This window comes from Budorcas taxicolor, chromosome 10, assembly GCF_023091745.1.
Source record: "Budorcas taxicolor isolate Tak-1 chromosome 10, Takin1.1, whole genome shotgun sequence".
In the NCBI taxonomy this organism is placed as follows: domain Eukaryota; kingdom Metazoa; phylum Chordata; class Mammalia; order Artiodactyla; family Bovidae; genus Budorcas; species Budorcas taxicolor.
The window spans coordinates 36,146,070-36,168,196 of record NC_068919.1 but is presented as its reverse complement, the minus strand read 5'-3'; the positions used below and the strand labels follow the sequence as shown (position 1 = coordinate 36,168,196).

Below are 22,127 nucleotides of genomic sequence, written 5' to 3'. Positions count from 1 at the left end.
ATGTTCTAACGATCACATTTATTAAGATTCTATCTCTTTGTGGTGCTGAGTGCTTTACATAAGGATTAAGTAGGCAGGCCTCTGCTCCCTGGATACCTAAGAGGCTAAGATAACACAAAAGCAAACATTAAAGAAAAGAGAATTATTAAAAATAAACAAAAAAACCCCAAATCCAATGGTACAGCCATATTTGGGAAGGAGTAAAGTGTTAATTGCTCAGTCATGTTCAACTCTTTGCGACCCCATGGTCTGTAGCCCACCAGGCTCCTCTGTCCATGGGATATTTCAGACAAGAATACCAGAATGGTTGTCATTCCCTTCTCCAGGGCATCTTCCTGACCCAGGGATCAAATCCAGGTTTCCTGCATTGCAGGCAGATTCTTTACCATCTGAGCCACTAGGGAAGCATTTAGAAAGGAGGTTTGAAAAGAGCTATGATCAGAGCCCCATGTCTTTAGCATCTTTCCTTGCCCTTCTAATACCATCACTTTCACCTACTTGAGGGCGTCAAAACCATCTATTTGGCTAGAATAATCTTCTAATAATCATCCTTCATGTCTGTTAAAATCTACTCTACACACTGAAGTTTAATCCTCCATTGCTAATATCTTAAAAAATATTAAAATGTGGTAAGATATACATAACATAAAATTCACTATCTCAGCCAGTTTTAAGTGTGCAGACAAAGAATCCACCTGCAATGCAGGAGACGTAGGAGACCTTGCAGTTCAACAGTGCATTCACAATGTTGTACAGTCAATGTCTACAACTCTTTCCATCTTGTAAAACTGAAACTCTTTACCCATTAAAAACAACTTCCCATTGCCTCCTCCTCTCTAGCCCTTGGCAGCCACCCTTCCCCTTTCTGTCTCTAGGATTTTGACTGCTTTAGATATTACAGATTAGTGAAATGATATAGTATTTGTCTTTTTGTGATGGGCTTATTTCACTCAGCATAAAGTCCTCAAGGTTCATTCACGTTGTAGTAGCATGTATCCAAATGGCCTCCCTTTTAAAGACTGGGTAATTTTGTATCATATGTATATACCACATTTCCTTTATCCATTTATCTGTCAGTTAGCTTTTGGGCTGCTGCTGCTGCTGGTAAGTCGCTTCAGTCGTGTCTGACTCTGTGCGACCCCATACACGGCAGCCCACCAAGCTCTCCCATCCCTGGGATTCTCCAGGCAAGAACACTGGAGTGGGTTGCCATTTCCTTCTCCAATGCATGAAAGTGAAAAGTGAAAGTGAAGTCGCTCAGTCGTGTCCAACTCTTAGCGACCCCATGGACTGCAGCCTACCAGGCTCCTCTGTCCATGGGATTTTCCAGGGAAGAGTACTGGAGTGGGGTGCTTATTGCCTTCTCCAAGCTTTTGGGCTGCTTCAATAATAAACACCAAAAAAGTTTATTAATTGGAATATTAAGAGTTAACAGCATTGCCTCAGAACATTGTAAAAGGCCTGGGGATCAACAGAATGGGTTGAAAAGGCAACTTCAATCTCATGGATAGGGACTGAGGGATCCGTTCATGAGATACATATGGGATTCTTCCCGCCTTTTTTTTTTTTCTCCTTCACTCTTTTCATTATTGCCATGACCACCACCACCACCACCACACCTGCATTATATACTTTCCAGTGCCGTCTCCCTGTCCTTGTTTTCTATTTTAGTTCCTTCCTTGGCCATATCAACAGGTTGAGTCCATCAGGGAAGCACGCAGGAAAAATGGTGTACTAAAGAATCTGACTTCATTTCTGACCAACTGTTAAGAGCTTCAAGCCCCACCACATCTTCAGGCCCTTTACCCTTCTGCCCACACCTGTGCATACTGACAAAGCCCTGATGCTTCCTTCTTTGGGGCCAACAAGAAGTTCAAACCACACAAGCCCTAGTGCATGCACAGGAACCCTCACCCCAGTTCAACACTTACTTTAAGGTAACCACCTTAAAACCTGAGCCTGTCTCCTTCCCCAGCTCTCTTAGGCCATTTTCAGAGGAGCTTGGGAGCAGCTCTGCACCCCTAAAATGCCTCACTATGGGACTAATTAACCTGTTCATACCCTTTTGGTGCCAGTGTGATATCATCAATCTTGACATCAAATCAAATTTTGCGTGAGGTGCACCCATCACATTAGTACACGCTGGTCACGATGAATGGAACCGAATGGTAGGCCCCTTCATCCTTATGGGGACCTAGACCCACTAAGGTAGTGGTAGATAGCGTTATCACTTTTTCACCAGAGCTTTTCTATGATCACAATTACAGTTACACTTGAAAGTACTATTTTCCGGCCATTTTTTTTACAAGATGGTTCTTGTTCACTAATGTGCCAAGGCAACTTGAACATTTTTAAATGCTCTGCAATGAAAAGGTTCAGAATGCTGTCTTGTGCGTACATGCATGCTAAGTCACATCAGTTGTGTGCAGTTTTTTGCGACCCCATGGACTGTCGCCTGCTAGGCTCCTCTGTCCATGGGATTCTCCAGGCAAGAATACTGGAGTGGATTGCCATGCCTTCCTCCAGGGGATCTTTCTAACCCAGGGATCAAACCTGCATCTCTTACATCCCCTACATTGGAAGGCAGGTTCTTTACCACTTGTGCCACCTAGGAAGCCCACTGGCTTATTTTACCTTACGTTTTTTGCTCCTGAGCAGATCTTGCATCCTTTTGGGGTTTGGGAATCTTTTCTTGTCCCAGGTGAAGTACCTCTTGCCCTCTGTGTGCTCTATGTCCAGCCACATGACATCATAAGGAATGTTATGTTCATCAAATCCTGCATCCACTGCCTTTACATCCTGCTCATCTTCATAGTTCCAGCGGCATTGATGGTACCCCAGAGCAAAGAGAGGGGGCATGGCTTGTGTGCCTAAAAGGGGGAGATGACAACTGAGCCAGGTACCACCACAATGTTAATTGTACATTTGATAAGTGTTTCCTGAATATCTACAAGGTCTAAGCACTGAGTCTCACACTTAGGGCATCAACAAGAAAGCATTTTGTTTATGCATTCATCCTTTTTAAAAATTAATTAGCTTATTTTTGACTGTGCTGGCTCTTTGTTGCTGCACCAGGACTTTCTCTAGTTGTGGTGAGTGGAGGCTTCTCTTCATCGCAGTGCACGGTCTTCTCGTTGCAGTGGCTTCCCTTGTTGCCGAGCACAGACTCTAGATGCATAGGTTTCAGTTGCTGTGGCATGCAGGCTTTAGTTGCTCTGCAGCATGTGGAGTCTTCCTGGACCAGAGACTGAATCCATGTCTGTTGCATTGGGAGGTGAATTCTTATCCACTGTACTACCAGGGAAGACCATGTTTATCCATTCATTTCTGATGAGCACTTGGCATGTTTCCACTTTTGGGCTCTGGTAAACAATGCTGTAGTGATTGTTGGCATACAAGTATCTGTTCAGTTTCCATTCAGTTCAAGTATATATCTAGGAGTAGAACTGCTGGATGAGTGAGTTAGGGTTCTGTAGAGAAACAGAATCAAAAGGATATGTATATATGTGTATATGTATTTATACATATACAGAGAAAGAAAATGACTGACTGATCTTAAGGAACTGGTTCATGTGATTGTAGGGGCTCGTAGTTTTGGCTTCTGCAGGTAGGCCAGCCTGGAGACCCAGGGACGGGTTGACGTTGCAGCTTGAGAACAAAGACAGTCTCGAGACAGATTCCTTTTACTTTAGGGGATGTATGTGCTCAGTCGCTGGGTTGCGTCCACATCTTTGTGACCCCATGGACTGTAGCCTGCAAGGCTCCTCTGTCCATGGGACTCTCCAAGCAAGAATATTGGAGCGCGTTGCTATTTTCTCCTACAGGGTAGCTTCCCAACCCAGGAATCGAACCTGTGTCTCCTGTGTTTCTTACACTGCAGACAAATTCTTCCACTGCTGAGTCACCGGAGAAGCCCCTCTTTAGGGGGACACCAGAGTCCTTTTTTCTCAAGCTTTTCAACTGATTGGATGAAACCCACTCACATCACAGAGTATGAGTCTGCTTTACTCATAGTTTACTGATTTAATTATTAATCTCATCTAAAAAAATAACTTCATAGTGACATCTACACTAGTGTTTAACCAAATATCTGGGCACCATGACTTGACACACAAAATTAATCATCATACTCGGTCATATGGTAATTCTATGTTTAGCTTTTTGAGGAACTGCCAAACTGTTTCCACAGCCGCTGAACCATATTATGTTCCAACCAGTAATGTATGAGTTTCTAATTTCTCCACATCCTCACCAACACTTACTATTTTCTCTTTCTCTCTCTCTTCTTTATGATTTAGCCATCCCAGTGGTTTTGAAGCAGTATTTCATTGTGGTTTTAATTTACCTATTGCTGTTGCGCTTCTTTTCAGGTACTCGTTAATCCATCTGTACATCTTCTTTTGGGAAATGTCTATTTAAGCCCTTGGTTTATCTTAGAATTAGACTGTTTCTTTTTGCTGTTGAGTTGTAAGAGTTCTTTATATATTCAGGATACTAGACCCTTATCATATATATGATTTGCAAATATTTTCTCCCATTCTATAGGTTGGCTTTTCACTTTCTTGATAATGTTCTTTGACTCACAAAAGTTTTTAGTTTTAAAGAAGTGCAACTTGCAACTTCCCTGGTGGTCTGGTAGTTGAGACTCCCTACTTTCACTGCAGAGGGTGTGGGTTAGATCCCTGGTTGAAGAACGAAGACCCCACATGTCAAGTGGCACAGCTGGGGGAAAAAAAAAAAGGTCCAATTTATCTGTTTTTTTCTTCTGTTGCTCATGATTTTGGTGTCATAGCTAAGAATCTGTTGCCAAATCCAAGGTCATGATTGACCTGTTTTCTTATAAGAGTTCTACAATTTTAGTTCTTATATTTATTCCATCAATCAATTTTGAGTTAATTTTTTGTATATGGTATGAGATAAGGGTCCACCTTCATTCTTTCGCATGTGGATATCCAGTTGTCCCAGTACCATGTGGTTAAGACATAATTATTTCTCCATTGAAAGGTCTTGAACATTTATTGAAAATAAATAGGCCAAAGATCTATGGGTTTATTTTTAGACTCTCAATTTTATTCCATTGGCTTATATGTCTATCCTTATGCCAGTACTACACTGTTTGGATTACTTTAACATTGTAATAAGTTTTGAAATTAGAAAGTGTGAGTCTTTCAACATTTTATTTCAGGATTTTTTGGCTACTCAGGCTCTTTGAAATTCCATATGAATTTGAAGATCATCTTTTCTACTACTTAAAAATGACATTGGATTTTGACAGAGATTATAGTAAACCTATAGATTGCTTTCAGTAGGATTGCCATCTTAATAATATTAAATCTTCCCATCCACGAACATGGGATTTCTTCTTATGTATCTTGGCCTTCTTTAGTTCATGGTTTTGTGTTTTTGTTTTTTTTTTTTTTTTGTAGTTTTTGGCATACAAGTCTTTTACCTCCTTGGTTAAGTTTATTCCTGGGTATTTTATTCTATTGGATGTTACTGTAAATGGAATCATCTTCTCAATTTCATTTTTAGATTGTTCATTCCTGGTGTGTAGAAACACAACCAATTTTGTGTGTTGATCATGTGCTGTACAACTTAGGTTGTGTGTGTGTGTGTGTATTCTTTGGGATTTTATATCATATAGTATCACATTGTCTGTGAATAGAGATAATCTTATATTTTCCTTTCAAAGTTGGATGGTTTTTATTTCTTTTTCTTGCCTAATTTCTCTGGCTGGAACTTCAACTACAATGTTCAGTAGCAGTGGTGAAAGTGGGAAACCTCATCTTGTTTCTGATCTTAGGGGAAACCTTGCAGTCTTTCAGAATTGAGTATGAGGATAGCTGTGAATTTTTCATAAATGCCTTTTATTATGTGGAGGACGCTTCTTGTTATTCCTAGTCTTCTGAATGTTTTTATCATGAAATAGTGTTAGATTTTGTCAATTGCTTTTTCTGCATTAATCAAAATGATCTCACATATCTTTTAAAGATAAAAATGCTTTAGTGCTAATCCCAGTGGTATATTTTAAAGGAGAAGAGAACATATAAAAGTTCAGATTGGGATACTGGTTACCTGAGATAAAGGTAGAGAAAGCCCAGGGATTAAAGGGGTTAAAGGTAAAGAAAGTCCAGGAGCCTTTAAGGCTCCAAGAAAGGCAGATGGGTGAACATTAGTGACTAGAGAATGGAGATTACCAGCCCCAGTGGAATGTTTAACCATTCCACTGGTTAAAGGGAATGGGATGAGATGCTGAATGGGATGAGAGTAGAAGGATAAATGCTTGCTTCTTAAAAAGCTTGGGTAAGTTGTTTATAAATGCTATATCATGTGCAACGAATGTTAATTTACAGTGATTCTACACGGTTTAGAGGAAATACAATGGAACAAGAAACTGGCATTTCCACATGCAAGTACCTGTAAGGTATGAATACTGCTTGAAGACGTCATAAGGAGTAGGTCCTGTCAACAGAAAAACATCAATGATTCCACTCTCTGACATCCAGTGCACATCAGTTCGAGACCCGACCTTTTGTTTAGCAGCAACTGGGCCCATCTGGGTCAGTGTGTACTGAAAAGGAATGGAATGAAAGTCTGAAAAATGTCCCTCTAACCCACAAGACCCACCCTTATGTGTGTAATAGTCTGTTCCTTTGTACACACCAATAGCCTTCCCTAGTTATACTGTAGACTCTAGTGGCAGAAGACTGCCACTAGAAATCCCTGAACTATGATTACATTTCACTAGTTTTGTCTCTTCTGTAAGTATGGTATGCAGTCATGGTCCGTAGCTCACCTTTACAGCAGGTTCTGTTTTGATCTCCACTAGTGTTTCTGAGGCATTTAGCCAAAAAATGCCTAGAGTTCTGCCCAGTTTGTGGGCCAGGAGATAAGGCACTGAACCATAAATGCCCATTTTGTCATGTATTTTATAGCCATAGACATCTAGGTTATAAAGACGGTAAGCATCACCATCACTGAAACATACAAAGAAGGATTACAAATGACCATCATGTATATATTATTAGTGAATATTATAGCTCCATTCTCCCCTGCAAAGCTTCCCTTATAGCTCAGTTGGTAAAGAACCTGCCTGCAGTGCAGGAGACCCAGCTTTGATCCCTGGGTTGGGAAGATCCCCTGGAGAAGGAAATGGCGACCCACTCCAGTATTCTTGCCTGGAAAATCTCATGGACAGAGGAGCCTGCTGGGCTGCAGTTCATGGGGTTGCAAAGAATTGGGCACGACTGAGTGACTAACACTTACTTCCCCTGCAAAGACTTGGGTCCTATACATCTTTCAAAGCACAACTCTTGACCACTTTTCTAAAGGTTTCCTGACTCAATCTGGCTGGATATGATCCTCCTCCTTTGATTCCTTTGGCATTTCTTCATGCTACTATTGGCATGCGTATCTCATATCTTAGATATCTTTTCTGAGTATCTCTTATGAGGTGAGGACCATTTCCTATGAATCTTCCACAGTAGCATGTAAAAACTAAATTGACAGATTTGGTGAGTATTTCTCTGTCACTAAAACAAACGATAGTGTCCTAACATGCCTCCACAGTGCTGAGTAAGGAAAGATTAGGAACTGAATTGAGGTAGGAAGCACAGAGCTCAGGTTGGTGTGAGAGCAACACAGTTTCTGATTCACTTGTCACCATGTCTACCTATCATCTAAACAGCATCTGAACCAGGCAAATTTGACCAGACTCTTTCAGTTCTGCTTCTTCTTCGTCTGATACCTCTGGCATTTTTTGGTCAATGGTGTTAGTTGGAAATAATCTCCCCAAGGGAATCCAAGGTGATATGAGATGCCACACTTTTCCACTCCGGCTCACTGTCCTTTTTTAGTAAAAGCCTTTTTCTAGGTCACTGTATATTTCCCAGGGTTCCCCAGAAAGGACTTGAGAGACAAAAGCAAAACCCAGGAAGGTGATGTAACGAAGGTCTTCCTGCTACTTCAACCATGAGTGTGTGCATGCTCAGTTGCTCAGTTCCATGTTATGTCTTCTATACTTTTAAGTTCAGCATTACAGTTTTTATAATTGTCTAATTTTTGCTGCAAAACAAAATAAAAATTGAAAACCATCGCTCTGAGTGATCATTAAAGGGAAATTCTTAAAGCTCTACAAGCAGTATCAAAGAGGGAAAGGCCAGGCACATATTAGCACTGACCCAGGTATCGCACATGTTTTATTTTCAAACTTTTCCAGTCCAGAAACCAGGGCCTCCTTTAAGAATTCTTTTCACTTTACCTTGTGTTTTTAAGTTGGTGTGATTCAGCATGTTGCGGGATTCCATAGAGATGCTCAAAACCATGCAAAGAGAAATCCAAACCAATGGAGGCAGGACCTACAGGGACCAGGAGAGTGACTGACTTTTGCTTCTCAATGGCACAATCAATTAATGAGATTCAGTTAACTACAGGATTAGCAAGATGACTAGACTATGGATCAAGAGACCTGAGCTCGCCCTGATCAATCACATATGCTGATTCTCTGTACTTTGTTGTATTCAGGTGTTGTGTGGATACAAAAAATGCGCAAGGCAAAGTTCTGGTCACTTATTAGTTAGGTTTTCTTAGCTGTGTGCTACAGTTCTCTGTGTTCCCACATTTACAGTATATTTCTTTTCTATCTGTAAAATATGATTACAAAGTTTTAGATTTTTTCCCTAAATTTTCCTGAACTATATTGCATAGTTGTTTGCTTTAGGAAGAAGAGGGTAGTGAGCACTTTTAAAGCTTGCCAGCTGAAAGACTGCGTGTCTTCTGCCTGATCGTTCATTCTTACTGCATACAAGAACTGTGAGGTCAAGGGCACCAGGAGTACCTCCCCTAGCTCCTCAATATACACCCCCTTCCCTGTGACTGTAGATACAAAAATTTCCTTTAACCAAAGAAAAAGTCCTTTATTTAACAATTATTTTAGAGATATGGGAAAAATGAAAGTAACTAGGAGAGAGAACATTGATTTAAATTTACTCTTGGGTAAAAGTATTTGACATCAAACGGTCCTTATTTGGAGTTTATGGAAAGGGGTTGCTATAGATAAGATACAGAAAGGATTATAATGTTACATAAAGGAGAGCCTTAGGGCTCCCCTATTTATAACTTTGGGCTACACGGTCAGTCCTGATCATTATACTAGGCTATAGAAATAGATGCTAGATCAGAGATTCTCAAGGAGTTAAGAGAAGGTCTGTTATTCTACAGGGTAGGGAGGAAGAAGGAGAAAAGTGAGTATTTTTTCCAACTAAACAAGCCCCAAGTATTTGAAAAGTTATCTCCTAAAGAGACAAATTCCCTCCCTGCCACCTACATTCCCTAAGTCTCCCCTCATCACTAAGCGTAGTGAGAAATGTCATAGAGGGTCACTCGATACTCACATGAATAGTAGGGAGGCCTGGAAAAGGTTGAGAACCACTGGCTTGAAATGTTGGACCTAATGAGCTTGGTTTCTCATCACTTGACTCTCATAAAAACAGAATGTAGAATTTGCAATTGATTCACTGAAGAGTGCAAGCAATATGCTGACCTAGGTCCCTCTATGAAACCAGAGGCTTCATGAGGCCTATACTTCTCTTACACTCCCCACAAGTCATACACTCACTATTTCTCTATTGCAATGCATTACTGAAGAATAGTGGTCCCAAATATGAGATTTCTGTTCACCTTACAAAAGTCACATGTTTAGGTGTCAAAGCTCAAGGGACTTTTAGATAGAAACTTTTGGCTATTTTGCAAAGAACTGTTTGGAAAGAACACTACACCAATTTTAATTGTACCATTAACTTTGACATCCACAAAATTTTCAAATTTCTCCTCCCACAGGCCCAGTTCCTCTTGATTTTCCTGTTGGTACAAAAAAGAAAAAAGGTAGCAAACTAAGGCAACACGTGTGGTTACCACAATAGCACATTTATCTGATTAGGAAATGAGTTCATCTTTTAAAAGACCAATTTGTGATATCAATATATTAAATTAGATCTGTGTTCTATATAAATGCCATTAATCAGCCTTATGATCTACAGCTAACAGGAATATATTTTTTATTGTGGTAAAATATATATAACTTAAAACTTACCATTTTAACCATTTTTAAGTGGCGTTAAGTACATTCACATTATTGTGCAACCAACATCACAATCTGTCTCCAGAACTTTTACATCCTTCCAAACTGAACCACTGCAACCATTAACAGTAACACCCCATCTCCCCTCCCCTCAGCTCCTGACAACCACTTTTCTAGCTCCTGTCTTTATGAATTTGACAATTCTAGATAACTTGTATAAATAGAATCATACTGTATTTGTCCTTTTGTGACTGGATTATTTCACTTAGTATAATGTCTTCAAGATTTATCCATTTTGTAGCATGTGTCAGAATTGCCTTCTTTTTTAAGGCTGGATAATATTCCACTGTGTGTACATACCTCATTTTGTGTGTACATACCTCATTTTGTGTGTGCGTTCATCAGTTGGGTTGCTGAATTGTTTCTACCTTTGGGCTACTATGAATACTATTCTGCTATGAACATAGGTATATAAATATCTGTTTGAGTCCCATTTTTACTTTTGGATATATATCCATAAATGTAATTGCTGGATCATGTTGTAATTCTATGTTTAATTGTTTAGGAACTGCCACACCATTTGACATGAATATCTTTACAAGAGCCAAAATGATGGGAAAGCACTTTGAAAAATGTAGTTTTTATATAGGTAAAGCAAAACATTTAGAGTCAAATAACCTGGGTCTCTTTTGAGAGACTCTAAGAAAAGATTTTGGCTGAGATGAGCACTTTCTCTCACCAGCTCCAATTAACCAGACTACTGATTATGTTCCTATGCTGGGTGGAGAGGTCAGCTGGGATGGTGATTGCTCAGGTTTGCAATCTTCTGACCTAGAGCGATGAATGTCCTAGCTTTACAGAAGTCTCTTTTTCTCTGGTAAAATGAAAAGTTTTAAAAGAATTGTGTGTGTATATAAAAAGCACATTTCTTTTTAAAAAATGAGCTATTTTCCTGTTTCTAGATTATTTCTTTATAATGAAAGCCTCTGTAAAGTGAGTCTGTGTGTTGTGTGTTTGGTTCTTTAAAATTACGCCTGAATTCTTGATGCAGGGATTATCATCCTGAGGTCTAGACAGGTTTTAAAGTTTGTGAACTCCCTGAAATAGTATGACAAAAAATTTTTTTTCTACAGAGATGGTTCATAGCTTTCATCAGATTCTTGTAAGGGGGTGTTTGACTCAAAACCACTACCTAAGCTATCTGATTAGAGGTCTCCCCAAAGCTGGTCTAATGTATTAGTGCAAAGATGTGTAAGGCACAATAACCATGTTAGTTTTTCTTAAGGGTCAGTTTCGGTCAGTTCTCAAGAGGAAGAAGCATTTGTATTATTAAACTGGAAATGTTTTTCACCTTCCTGATGACCATAGCTACTGTCAGAGACCCTTTGAAGATGCATGTGGCTTTGGAGTAAGAGGTTTCCGGAACATCCAATCTCCAGAATTAAGACAAAATAATCTTTTAGACACACATATCAGACCATGCATCTCTGCTGAAGACCTTTCCACTGTTTTTTTTTTGTTGTTCTTAAAGTCCAAAAAGGTTAATGTGGCTTAGAAGAATGTAAGCTCCATGATAATGAGGGAATTAGATTAGTTTGATGATATACCACCAAATCCTTGAACAGTGCCTGGCCTACAGGAGGTCCCATTTATATATAGTAGAGCATTGACCAATTACCCATCTGTACAAGGGGAGAACTGACCCATTATACTTGTATAATGATGATAATAGTGGAAAAGGTTTTAAAAAGATAAATTGCTCTCTGTAGATTACCTGAGTGGTGTCAACGGATGCATCCTCCTCATTTTTCTTGGTAGCTCTGCTGTAATGTAAAAAAGTTGTTTCACTCATGGCACGACCGACAATTTGCTCAATGATAAAAGATTTTCATTTCGAACTTCTGAGACCCCCATACATTATATCCTTTAACTTACTAAAAATAACATCATTATAAAAATAAGTTTACAAAATTAAACATTAATGGTGAACATTACCAAGAGCTTGATATCTTATAAAAATGTAGACAGATTTGAATTTTCTTGTTAACTCTTAAAAATACATTAATCAGTTTTTTATTGTAATACATGCTCATAATACTAACATAAGCAAGATAAAACACAGTTCCTCTTATGCAGTATTACCCTAGTATGGAGCAATATGATGCACCATCTTCCCGGATGATTGTGACGACTTATTCTAACTTCTATTAGTTGTATTTGAGGGCTCATTTCTTCCCACTCTTAACAATACTGGATTTTATGAATTTTTTTTAACTCTTTGCCAATCTAAAATTTTAGAAAAGATAATGCATTTCAAATTGAATTTATACCATAAGTGATGCAGACTACCTTTTTATACATTAAATGGTTATTTATAGTTCTGTAAATTATCTATTTATACTCATTATACAATAATCTTTTCTTTAGTGTAAAGTGCAGCATGCATATAGAAGGTATGTAATGTATGTGCAGAGTTTAAAGACTAACACTAAAGTGAATAACTGTGAACCCACTAGTGAGCATAAACAACAGAAAGTACTTGTTCCTCTGGAGTTCCTCTGTGCCTCTCTTCAAATGCATCTGTCTCTCTAATATTTGCATTCAATGCTACAGATTTCACTTTAAGCACTGCTTTTGCTGCATCCCACAAATTTTGATAAGTTGTATTTTAATTTTCATTTAGTTTGAAATATTTTTCTTTCTTTTCAGATTTCTTCTTTGTGTTACTAAGAAGCATGTTGTTTAATCTTCAATTATTTTGGAATTTTCCAGCTTTCTGTTGTTGAATTCTAGTTTAATTGCATTAAATTAATGCAAATCATGCTGACACAGTATGATTTCTATTTGTTTAAATTTCTTAAGGTATGTTTTATGACACAAAATATGGTCTTGGTGAATGTTCCAGGTGAGTTTAAGAAGAATGTGTATTCTACTGTTGTTGTATGAAGGAGACTATAGATGTCAATTATATCCAGTTGATTGATGGTGCTTTTGAATTAGAATATGTCCTTATTGCGGAGAAGGTAATGGCACCCCACTCCAGTAATCTTGCCTGGAAAATCCCATGGACGGAGGAGCCTGGTTGGCTACAGTCCATGGGGTCGCTAAGAGTCGGACATGACTGAGCAACTTCACTTTCACTTTTCACTTTCATGCACTGGAGAAGGAAATGGCAACCCACTCCAGTGTTCTTGCCTGGAGAATCCCAGGGACGGGGGAGCCTGGTGGGCTGCCGTCTATGGGGTTGCACAGGGACAGACACGACTGATGTGACTTAGCAGCAGCATGTCCTTATTGATTTTCTCTCTGATGGCTCTGTCCATTCCTGATAGCAGAGTGTTAAGGTCTCTAATTATAATAGTGTGTGAAAGTCACTCAATCATGTCTGACTCTTTGCGACCCCATGGACTATACAGTCCACGGAATTCTCCAGGCCAGAATACTGGTGTGGGTAGCCATTCACTTCTCCAGGAGATCTTCTGAACCCAGGGATCGAACCCAGGTCTCCCTCATTGCAGGCGGATTCTTTACCAGCTGAGTCACCAGGAAAGCCCAGGTATAATAGTGCATTCATCTATTTCTCTTTGCAGTTCTATATTCTTGCCTTAAGTATTTGATACTCTGTTGTTAGGTACATACACATTAAGGACTGTTGTTTTCTCAGGGAATTGACCCCTTTATCATTATGTAATGACATTCTTTATCCCTAATAACTTCCCCTGTTTTGAAGTAAGCTCTTTCTGAAATTAATAAAACTACTTCTATTTTTTTTTTCTTTTTTAAAAGCTCATAATGCTCTCATTTATTGGAGGAAAAAAGAATTGTTTTGTGATATTTAGGAGAAAAACAGCTTACTTACAAGTAAAATTCTTTCTCTTTGAAATGAGTTAGTAAAAAAGAAAATCTTTATTATATGAAAGAGCATCTTAATGTGGCATACAAGAATATATTTTTGGATTTAAAAATATAGTTATGCCATCAGCAGCATTCAAAATTAGCTGAGTATCTATACAATTACAAAAATTGATTCTTGTTCTAAGAAAAGTGTTTTAAAAGCTCATCATATTAGAATAGGCACAATATTCTGAAGACATATAAATTTCCCATGGGCTTTTGAACATCCTTACCCTCAATTTCACAATCAGAATGTACAAAAGCAATGGAAGATCAGAGTTCAGAGGTTGTTTATTTTTCCTTTCCTTGTTCAAAGTGTCTAAGACAGGCAAATACATTGAAAAAGGCAAATTAAACATGTTTCACAGCAGAAGATCACCAGATTGCATGTAAACTATGGTTCCCCTTTAGGATATTACCCAAGGACAAAGTTTGTCTGTACTTAGAATAAGGCTTTTACCTCTTCTTGCAGCATGAAAGTTCAATAGACAGGGGACAACATTCTGCCAGAGACCAATCTCAATCTGGTCTCCAACAATGACTCCCAAGGATGCACAAGGATATTAAGTCTAGGCTACCATTTATATCAAGGAACTTTTGTCCATCTATGTCTATTTTTAGGTGCTGTTCATTAAATGTTGTGACATTATTTTGTTGTGAATATATAGATCAGTAGTAATTGTTTATTATGATGCTGTAGATTAATTTTTTACTTCAAATAGCCATGTTCCTCCTGTCTAGTAAACTCACTGTTCCCTGGTTTCAGCTCATCCTGTCTATAGAAAAAAAACTGTTTTTTTTTAACATATCCAAGCCCAGTATCAGTTTATCAGCTCCTGCCTATGAAGGACATAATTTTATTTGGTCAATTGACATTAACAATATAGTATAGTGTTAATTGCTCAGTTGTGTCCGACTCTTTGCAACCCCATGGACTGCAAAGGCTTGCAGGCTCCTCTGTCCGTGGGATTCTCCAGGCAAGAATACTGGAGTGGATTGCCATTTCCTTGTCCAGGGGAAGTTCCTGACCCTGGGACTGAACCCGGGTCTCCTGCATTACAGGCAGGTTCCTTACCATCTGAGCCACCGGGGAGAAGCAATATAAATAATTAAACGGCAGGAATTCCCTTCTGCAGGGTTCCGCTAAATCACAGAGTACCAAATAAATACCTCTGCTCAAGAGTCAATGTCTATCAAAGCCTCTCGCCCTCCAGTCGTGTTTCTAACAATACGGTTGTCCTGTTAAACTTTAGCCATTTTAATAGATGTGTGGTAGTATGTCCCTGTTGTTTAATTTGCAATTCTCTAAAAACTAATGGCACTGGACATATTTTTCAAGTGCTTATCTGTCACTTGTACATCTTTGGTGAAATATCTGTTTAAATCTATTATTTTCATGTTAAATTTTGAGAGTTCTTTCTATATTATACATACAACTTCTTGATCATATATATGTTTACAAATATTTTTTCTTAGTCTATGACTTGTCTTTGCATATCTCTTCATATGGTCTTTGAATGTGCAGGCAGTTTTACTTTTGTTTATGTTCATTGTACCATATTTCTTCTTTTGTGGATCATGCTTTTTGTGTAATATCTAAGACCTCTGCCTAATCCAAGGTCATCAAGATTTTCTGATGTTCTTGTCTAGAAGTTTTATGGTCTTAGATTTTACATTTAGGACTATATTATATTTTGAGTAATTTTATTTTTTGATTTTTCATTCTTGTTTGTGGCAACTTCTGAGCTCCTCACATGCCAAACTGGAAATTACAGATTCTTGCCTTTTCATTTTGTTCAAGTTTTTTTCTTGTTGTTGTTTGTATTTTGTTTTTTGTGGCTATAATAAAGTTTAAAATTTCTAAGTAATCAAATCCATCTTTTTCCTTACAGCTCTTCAGTTTCTATCACACTAATACAATTAAAAATATTCTATACTTGCTCTTATTTTTATTTGTGTGTGTGTGTGTGTTTAATTTTTATTTACCTGGAATTAATTTTTTTAATCATTTATTTTTAATTTTTGGCTGCAATTGATCTTCATTGCTGTGCCTGGGCTTTCTCTAGCTGCAGCAAGCCGGGGCTGCTCTTTGCTGTGGTGTGTGAGCTTCTCACTGTGGTGGCTTCTCCTCTTGTGGAGCACAGGCTCTAGGGGCATGGGTTTCTGTTGTTATGGCTCACTGGCTTAGTAGCTGTGGCTCATGGGTTCTAGAGCACGGGTTCAGTAGTTGCGGTGTATGGGCTTAGTTGCTCCACGGCATGTGGAATCTTCCTGGACCAGGGATCAAACCTGTGTCCCCTGTATTGGCAGGTGGACTCTTATTCATTGTACCACCAGGAAAGTCCTGGAATTCATTTTTGCCAAATGGTTTGAGGTTAAGCCCTAACTTATATTTTTTCCCCTAGGTGGATAATCTAATTTTCCTAACACAAATATAAATTAAAACGATAGAAATATAAACTAGTACGCAACCTCTATGGAAGGCAATTTGGAAACATCTATCAACAGACGTACAAACCATTTGATCAGAAATTATACTTCTATGACTCTGGTCTATGGATATATTTGCATGTATGCAAAATAACACACATACAAGGTTATTCATGAAGTAGTTGTAAAACAACATCAGAAATGGTTTTAAAGTCCACCAGTAGGGATTTACTAAATGAATCATAGTGTAACCATATAATAGAAATGGTGTAGCAGCTTTAAAGAAGTTAGAAACTGCCACATTGCTAAAGAAAAAAAGGGAGGTACAGAATAACATGTATCATTTGTGTCAGGAAAGGAAAAAACAAAGAATACATTAGCTTTACTGAATAGGCATAAATTAGAAAGATACATAGAAAACTGGAAACATTGATTACTTTCAAACATGGAACTAGGTAGCTCAAAGGACAAATGGTGAGGCAGAATTTACTGGGCTTTATTAAAAAGCCCAACTTAGAAATCACCCTTAAAACAAAATAATAGGAGTTTATTAAAAGGAAAAATGCTTTTAAAATTAATATTTTTAATATGAATAAATAACAAAATATAAATAACAGGCACACAGGGATTTGTTATGCTGATGGTATTTTCAGTCAAAAAAAAATAAACTGAATTAAATTCATAAGGTACTAACAGTAGGGGTGGCAGGATTATGGGTATTTTAATTTTTTCTTCTTTTCAATATTTTCTATTTACCCTATAATGAACACATTTCTGTGATAAAATAAAAATTTTAACAATAAACTTTAAAAATAGAAATTAGCTGAGACTCAGGAAAAAAATCACTGTGTTAAATGCTTTCTGAAATTCATGTAAGATGTTCATTATTTGAATAAAAACAGAACTACAGACTGGAGGATTTAAAAACAATATTGGTAAAAATAGATGAAAAATCTCCTTCTACAACTATCTTCCAATTCACGTGACCCACACACAAACAGCTTTGATCAAGTGGTTGGTTCCCGAAAATTCCTAGACAACTATTCAAGTCTGAGGTAACTCATGTTATTGTAAGGGGGATAAAGTGAAATTCTGTTAGTTCACATTAACATCTACCAAGTTAACAGAGTCCTTTTTTAGAAGGGGTAGGGTAGAGAATGTCATCAGTCAAAAATATAGGATGTGTTCAGAGTATCACCTTTGCAAATGTCTAGGAATAACTTTTGTCATCAAGCCTGCATTAGTCTGTCCAGGTGACAAGATGAAATTTCTCAGAATATTCCAACAAATAAAGCAAACCAATTTTCTATGGAGATATAGTCACAATCAGATTTTAAGTTCTGTATGTATTAAGTAACGTGCAAAAATACCTTTGCTTGGGAGGAATCTGCAGCTGCTCAAAGTACAATTGGCCCAGGGAGTTTATGCTCATTACAACCTCTTCTTCAGATACCAAGTCGACCTTGAATGGGTTTGCTGTGATGTGACACTTCAGATCTCCTTTCCCACTTGCCAGCACCAGACTGCCTGTATCCCCTGGGCAAGAAGTCAGCCTGGAAAACATGGCAGGGAGAGAAAAATAAATTGTTCTAAGTTTATGTGGCTCAGTGAAAATCTCAGTTCAAATTAGTAAATCAATATTCATGTGACATAGCATGCCAAGGCAGTGGAAAGCTGTAATTCAGAGTGTGAGCTTTGGTGTCAGAAAGGCTGGATTGAACATAGCTCTAACATACACTAGGTGCGTAACTTTGGACAGGTTAATCTTTTCCAGTTCGTGGTTTCCTCATCTGTGAAGTGGAAATGATAAAAGCAAGAACAAACATAGCTTTTTGAGGATTCAATGAGACCACACATGTAAATGAGATCACACAGTGCCTGGCACATAGTAAGTGCTCAGTAAATGTTGGCTATCATCATCATTATTATTACCTTGGTCTGGACAGTCTAGGAAAACCGTTTGATGCATAGACTAAACATTTTTCTTTTCCTTCTCTCATTCTAACCATACATACAGAAACTGAGGAAATAACACAGATTGGGTTATTATCCACTCAGTCCACAGTGAGATGGAAAGGTCAAACTTTTATCTATTTATCACCTACTTCCATCAGCCCCTAATTGACAGGTAGACTTTTGGGATGTTTTAGATCCCCCAGGAGTTATGTAAGCTCAGAGGCAGCACTTAAAACCCTAGGTCTAGATATTTCTTTTTCTAGTGCATAGTTACCCTGGTAAATGGTCACAGGCCTCTTTAGGGAGGATTAGAAGGGACAGGTTATAATCTTATTATATCCTTGCAAAATCTTCCTCCATGGATTCTAGGCCTTCTCCTCAAGAAAGATGCTTGGGTTCTAGAAACTAATTCCATTGATTGAGAGATTGTGTCTCACTGTTTATCAAATCTAAATAGAATTCTTTTGATTAGTCTATCAAGTAGGACTTTAGCCCATCTACTTCAGTCTAATGGACTCTTTGACATACTGTTCACTGCCCTGAGGGTTGAGCCATTCTGAGTACCACACAGGCCCTGCTGCACGTTAAGGAAACATGTTCTCCTTGTCTCCAACAACTAAATGCTGCTACTTTGACTTTGCTACTTAGAGTCTCATCATCTCCACGGAAACCAGGGATCCTGTTTTAATGGTACCATTTCCACCATCGTCTGTAGCTCAGAAAAGACATTCACTCACTATAATATTTTCCGAGTGTTCCCTCACCAATATATTTCTCAGTGAAGGCAGTTTTTTTTTTGGTTCTTTGGAGAACAGAGTTAGGGGCTAGATGAGGTAGCTGTATATGACATACCCACTTCAACATTTCTATTTCCCTAAGTCTATGAATCATTTCTTCTACACCGTGCCAAGGAATTTCTGGTATCTCAGCTTCATTCAGCAGAGTCCATAGCTGACTCTACAGATTATACTTAGCCAATCAAGCAAATAATTAGAAGCTCTTTCAGCTGTCCTAGATAGCATATCAAATCTGAATTCTCTAATTTATGTCAGTAAATTTAGCATGATCCTAAAATTATGTTGCTTCTTTCCAGTCTAGGAGTCCTTTAGAAACCACTGCCATGCCTATTTCAGAGGTTTTTGCCAATATAACATCTTCTAATTCTTTAGGTACCTCCTGGGTTTGACTGTAATTGGCTCCCTGGGAATGTTGGGGTCTGACTCTGACAGTGGATCTGGAGGCAGTGAAAGGGGGTAGGAGAGAAGCACAGGGAGCACTGGAATCCCCTGGCATAGTATATTTCAGGTGAGGTCAACATGCAGTGTCTCAGCAAGGTGATGCCAGCCTCATCAGAGGAGAGGGTAAGTCTTTAGCTGAACTGGGAGGCTCGGTGGAATTCTGAGGTTTAGGTACTCAGAGTTATCTAAATCTTCCCAGATGTTGCTATTCAATTTTGAGGAGTCCTATCTTTTCACAGTCGATGCCCTAAATTCATAGAGCTGATAAAGCTCTGAATTCAACTTACACTTCAATTCAGCAAACCATAGAATCTAACCTTGTATCTAACTTTCAGCTACAAGGACTCTATAGTTACAAGGACTCTATAAGAGATGTGTAAGATGGTCATAGAAACCTATTAGGTTTCTGACAATATCTTGAGCTAAGAATTTAAAAGCCTGAAACTACTGTTTTCTTTAAGTTCTTCAGTGAAATTAGTAACAACCGGGCCACCTCGGCATTTTGAATTTCGTATGACAATCGGGCTATGCTGCGGCCTCACCACTTGGTCTGCCAGAGCCACATTTTCAATAGGCACTCGATTTCAGGTGACCACAAGTAGTAATCTAAGTGACTTTGCCAGAGAATGCTGTGGTTTATTGCTAGTTATACTAGTTTGCTAGAGCTGCTACCACAGACTAGGTGGCTTAAACACAAGAAATTTATTTTCTCACAATTCTGGAGGCTGGAAGTCCTAGATCAAAGTGTCAGCAGGTTTGGTTTCTTCTGAGGCCTTTCTTCTTGGCTTGCAGAGGGCTATCCTCTTGCTGTGTCTTCACAAGGCCATCCTTCTGTGTTATCTGTATCCTAATCATCTCCTCTTATAGAAGATCAGTCACATTGGATCAGAGCCCACCCTAATGACCCTACTGTTACTTAATTACCTGTTCAAAGGCCCTATCTCTGAATAGTCACATTGTGAGGTATAAAGACTTAGGGTTTCAACATATCAACATATGGTGGGGAGGGTAGCATTCAGCCCCAAAAACTAATGTTGCATTGTCTAATGAAAATCTCACTACCTTCAGAAAACCTCACTACCTTCAGATCCAACTAGATCAGCTAATTAAGCCCATGTTTCAATCCTTGAGGATCTGTTACTTATATTCATTTCTGATACCAACAATTATGTCAATTAAGATTCAATTGTAGATAATGGAAACAATTCTGGCCATTTTAAGCAGAAAGGAAATGACTTAATATGGGGGAATTATGAGTTTACAATATCATGGAAGTTTTGAAGTAGCTGGTTCCTGGCTGAGTGCCCAGTAATGACCCCTAGGACAATACCACATAACTGTAGACCAACAGAACTTCTCTCTCAGCTGGAAGCAGGAAGTTGGGTAAACAGAAGTCAGTGTGGCAATGGCTAGACTCCAGGATCATGCCATCTTAGACGCAATCCAGAGATTAAGAAACCACTGCCCTAACTAGTGGCTCTAGAGTCATTCTATAGCTGCCAATGTATACCAGCAAAATGGGAAACTCGGTTCTGAAATCCAGATAACTCGATGGAACCTAAAATACACCAGAAACTAGCTACATGTGAGTCTGGGAAATGGAGAAATGCAGTTTTTAGCTTTGTGGTTACTACAGTAGCCAAAAGCCCTCTAGAAAGAGGTTGAAATAGAAGCAAAACTAAAATTAATATAACATATTTACTACGCAAAGCTAATATCACCCTGACTCCAAAACTTGGGCAAAGATACCACAGGAAAAAAAAAAAAACAACTACAGACCAATTTTACTTATGAACACAGATGTAAAAATGTTAAAGATCTACTAGTAAAATGAACCATCCAGGAGACTAAAAACTAATGTGACCAAGAAGAAACACACACATACACACACACTCTCATTTGCTAAACTGCAAAGCCTTGAGAATAGTCTCTTTTTAAAAAATTTACTTATTCTAATTGGAGGATAATTACTTTACAATATTGTGGTGCTTTTTGCCATTCATCTACATGAATCAGCCATGGGTGCTCATGTGTCTCCTAAGTTCTTGGCATATAGTAGTGGCTCAGTGATATATCTTAAGTTTATGATAGTTTACCATAGCTGGATTAATTTGCCCTTATAATTTATTAACTATTTATTAGATTTTCATGGAAAAATAATCCACATAAAACTATGATAATGATGTAGTGAAAATGAAAGCATCTGGCATAATGTCATACTCCCTTAGTGTAATGATACAGAGAAAATAACAAACCCACAGACAGAACCAAGTTAAAATATCACAGGAAAATGTGCTAAGAACTGAGGCAGATTCTGCAGGTACATGAAAAATCCTTTAATCCCCAAAGACTTTTTTTCCACCTAGAAACTTATTATTAATTTATCTCTGACTCTAAGTGAAGTTACATGTTAGACTTCTGAGACTGCTGTTAATTAAAAGTGAGCCAGTCTAACTGTATAAATGACTGTAAGCATTGGGAGTTCAGCTAGTACCTTCAATCCCTGGAGCCCTGCTGCTCATCTGAGTGAG

General features: G+C 38.3%; 1 protein-coding gene across 2 annotated transcripts in view; it reads right to left on the bottom strand.

The window, feature by feature from the left end:
* The window catches only part of GANC (glucosidase alpha, neutral C), a 72,915-nt gene that overhangs the window by 35,404 nt on the left and 15,384 nt on the right, over window positions 1-22,127 (bottom strand). For both annotated transcript variants that reach the window (XM_052646404.1, XM_052646406.1), the window contains exons 6-12: window positions 17,773-17,955; window positions 11,853-11,901; window positions 9,792-9,858; window positions 8,261-8,357; window positions 6,797-6,977; window positions 6,418-6,571; window positions 2,635-2,870 (exon numbers count right to left, since the gene is read on the bottom strand). In XM_052646404.1, coding sequence (XP_052502364.1) covers window positions 2,635-2,870; window positions 6,418-6,571; window positions 6,797-6,977; window positions 8,261-8,357; window positions 9,792-9,858; window positions 11,853-11,901; window positions 17,773-17,955 — 967 coding nt within the window. The remainder of the gene's footprint in view (window positions 1-2,634; window positions 2,871-6,417; window positions 6,572-6,796; window positions 6,978-8,260; window positions 8,358-9,791; window positions 9,859-11,852; window positions 11,902-17,772; window positions 17,956-22,127) is intronic.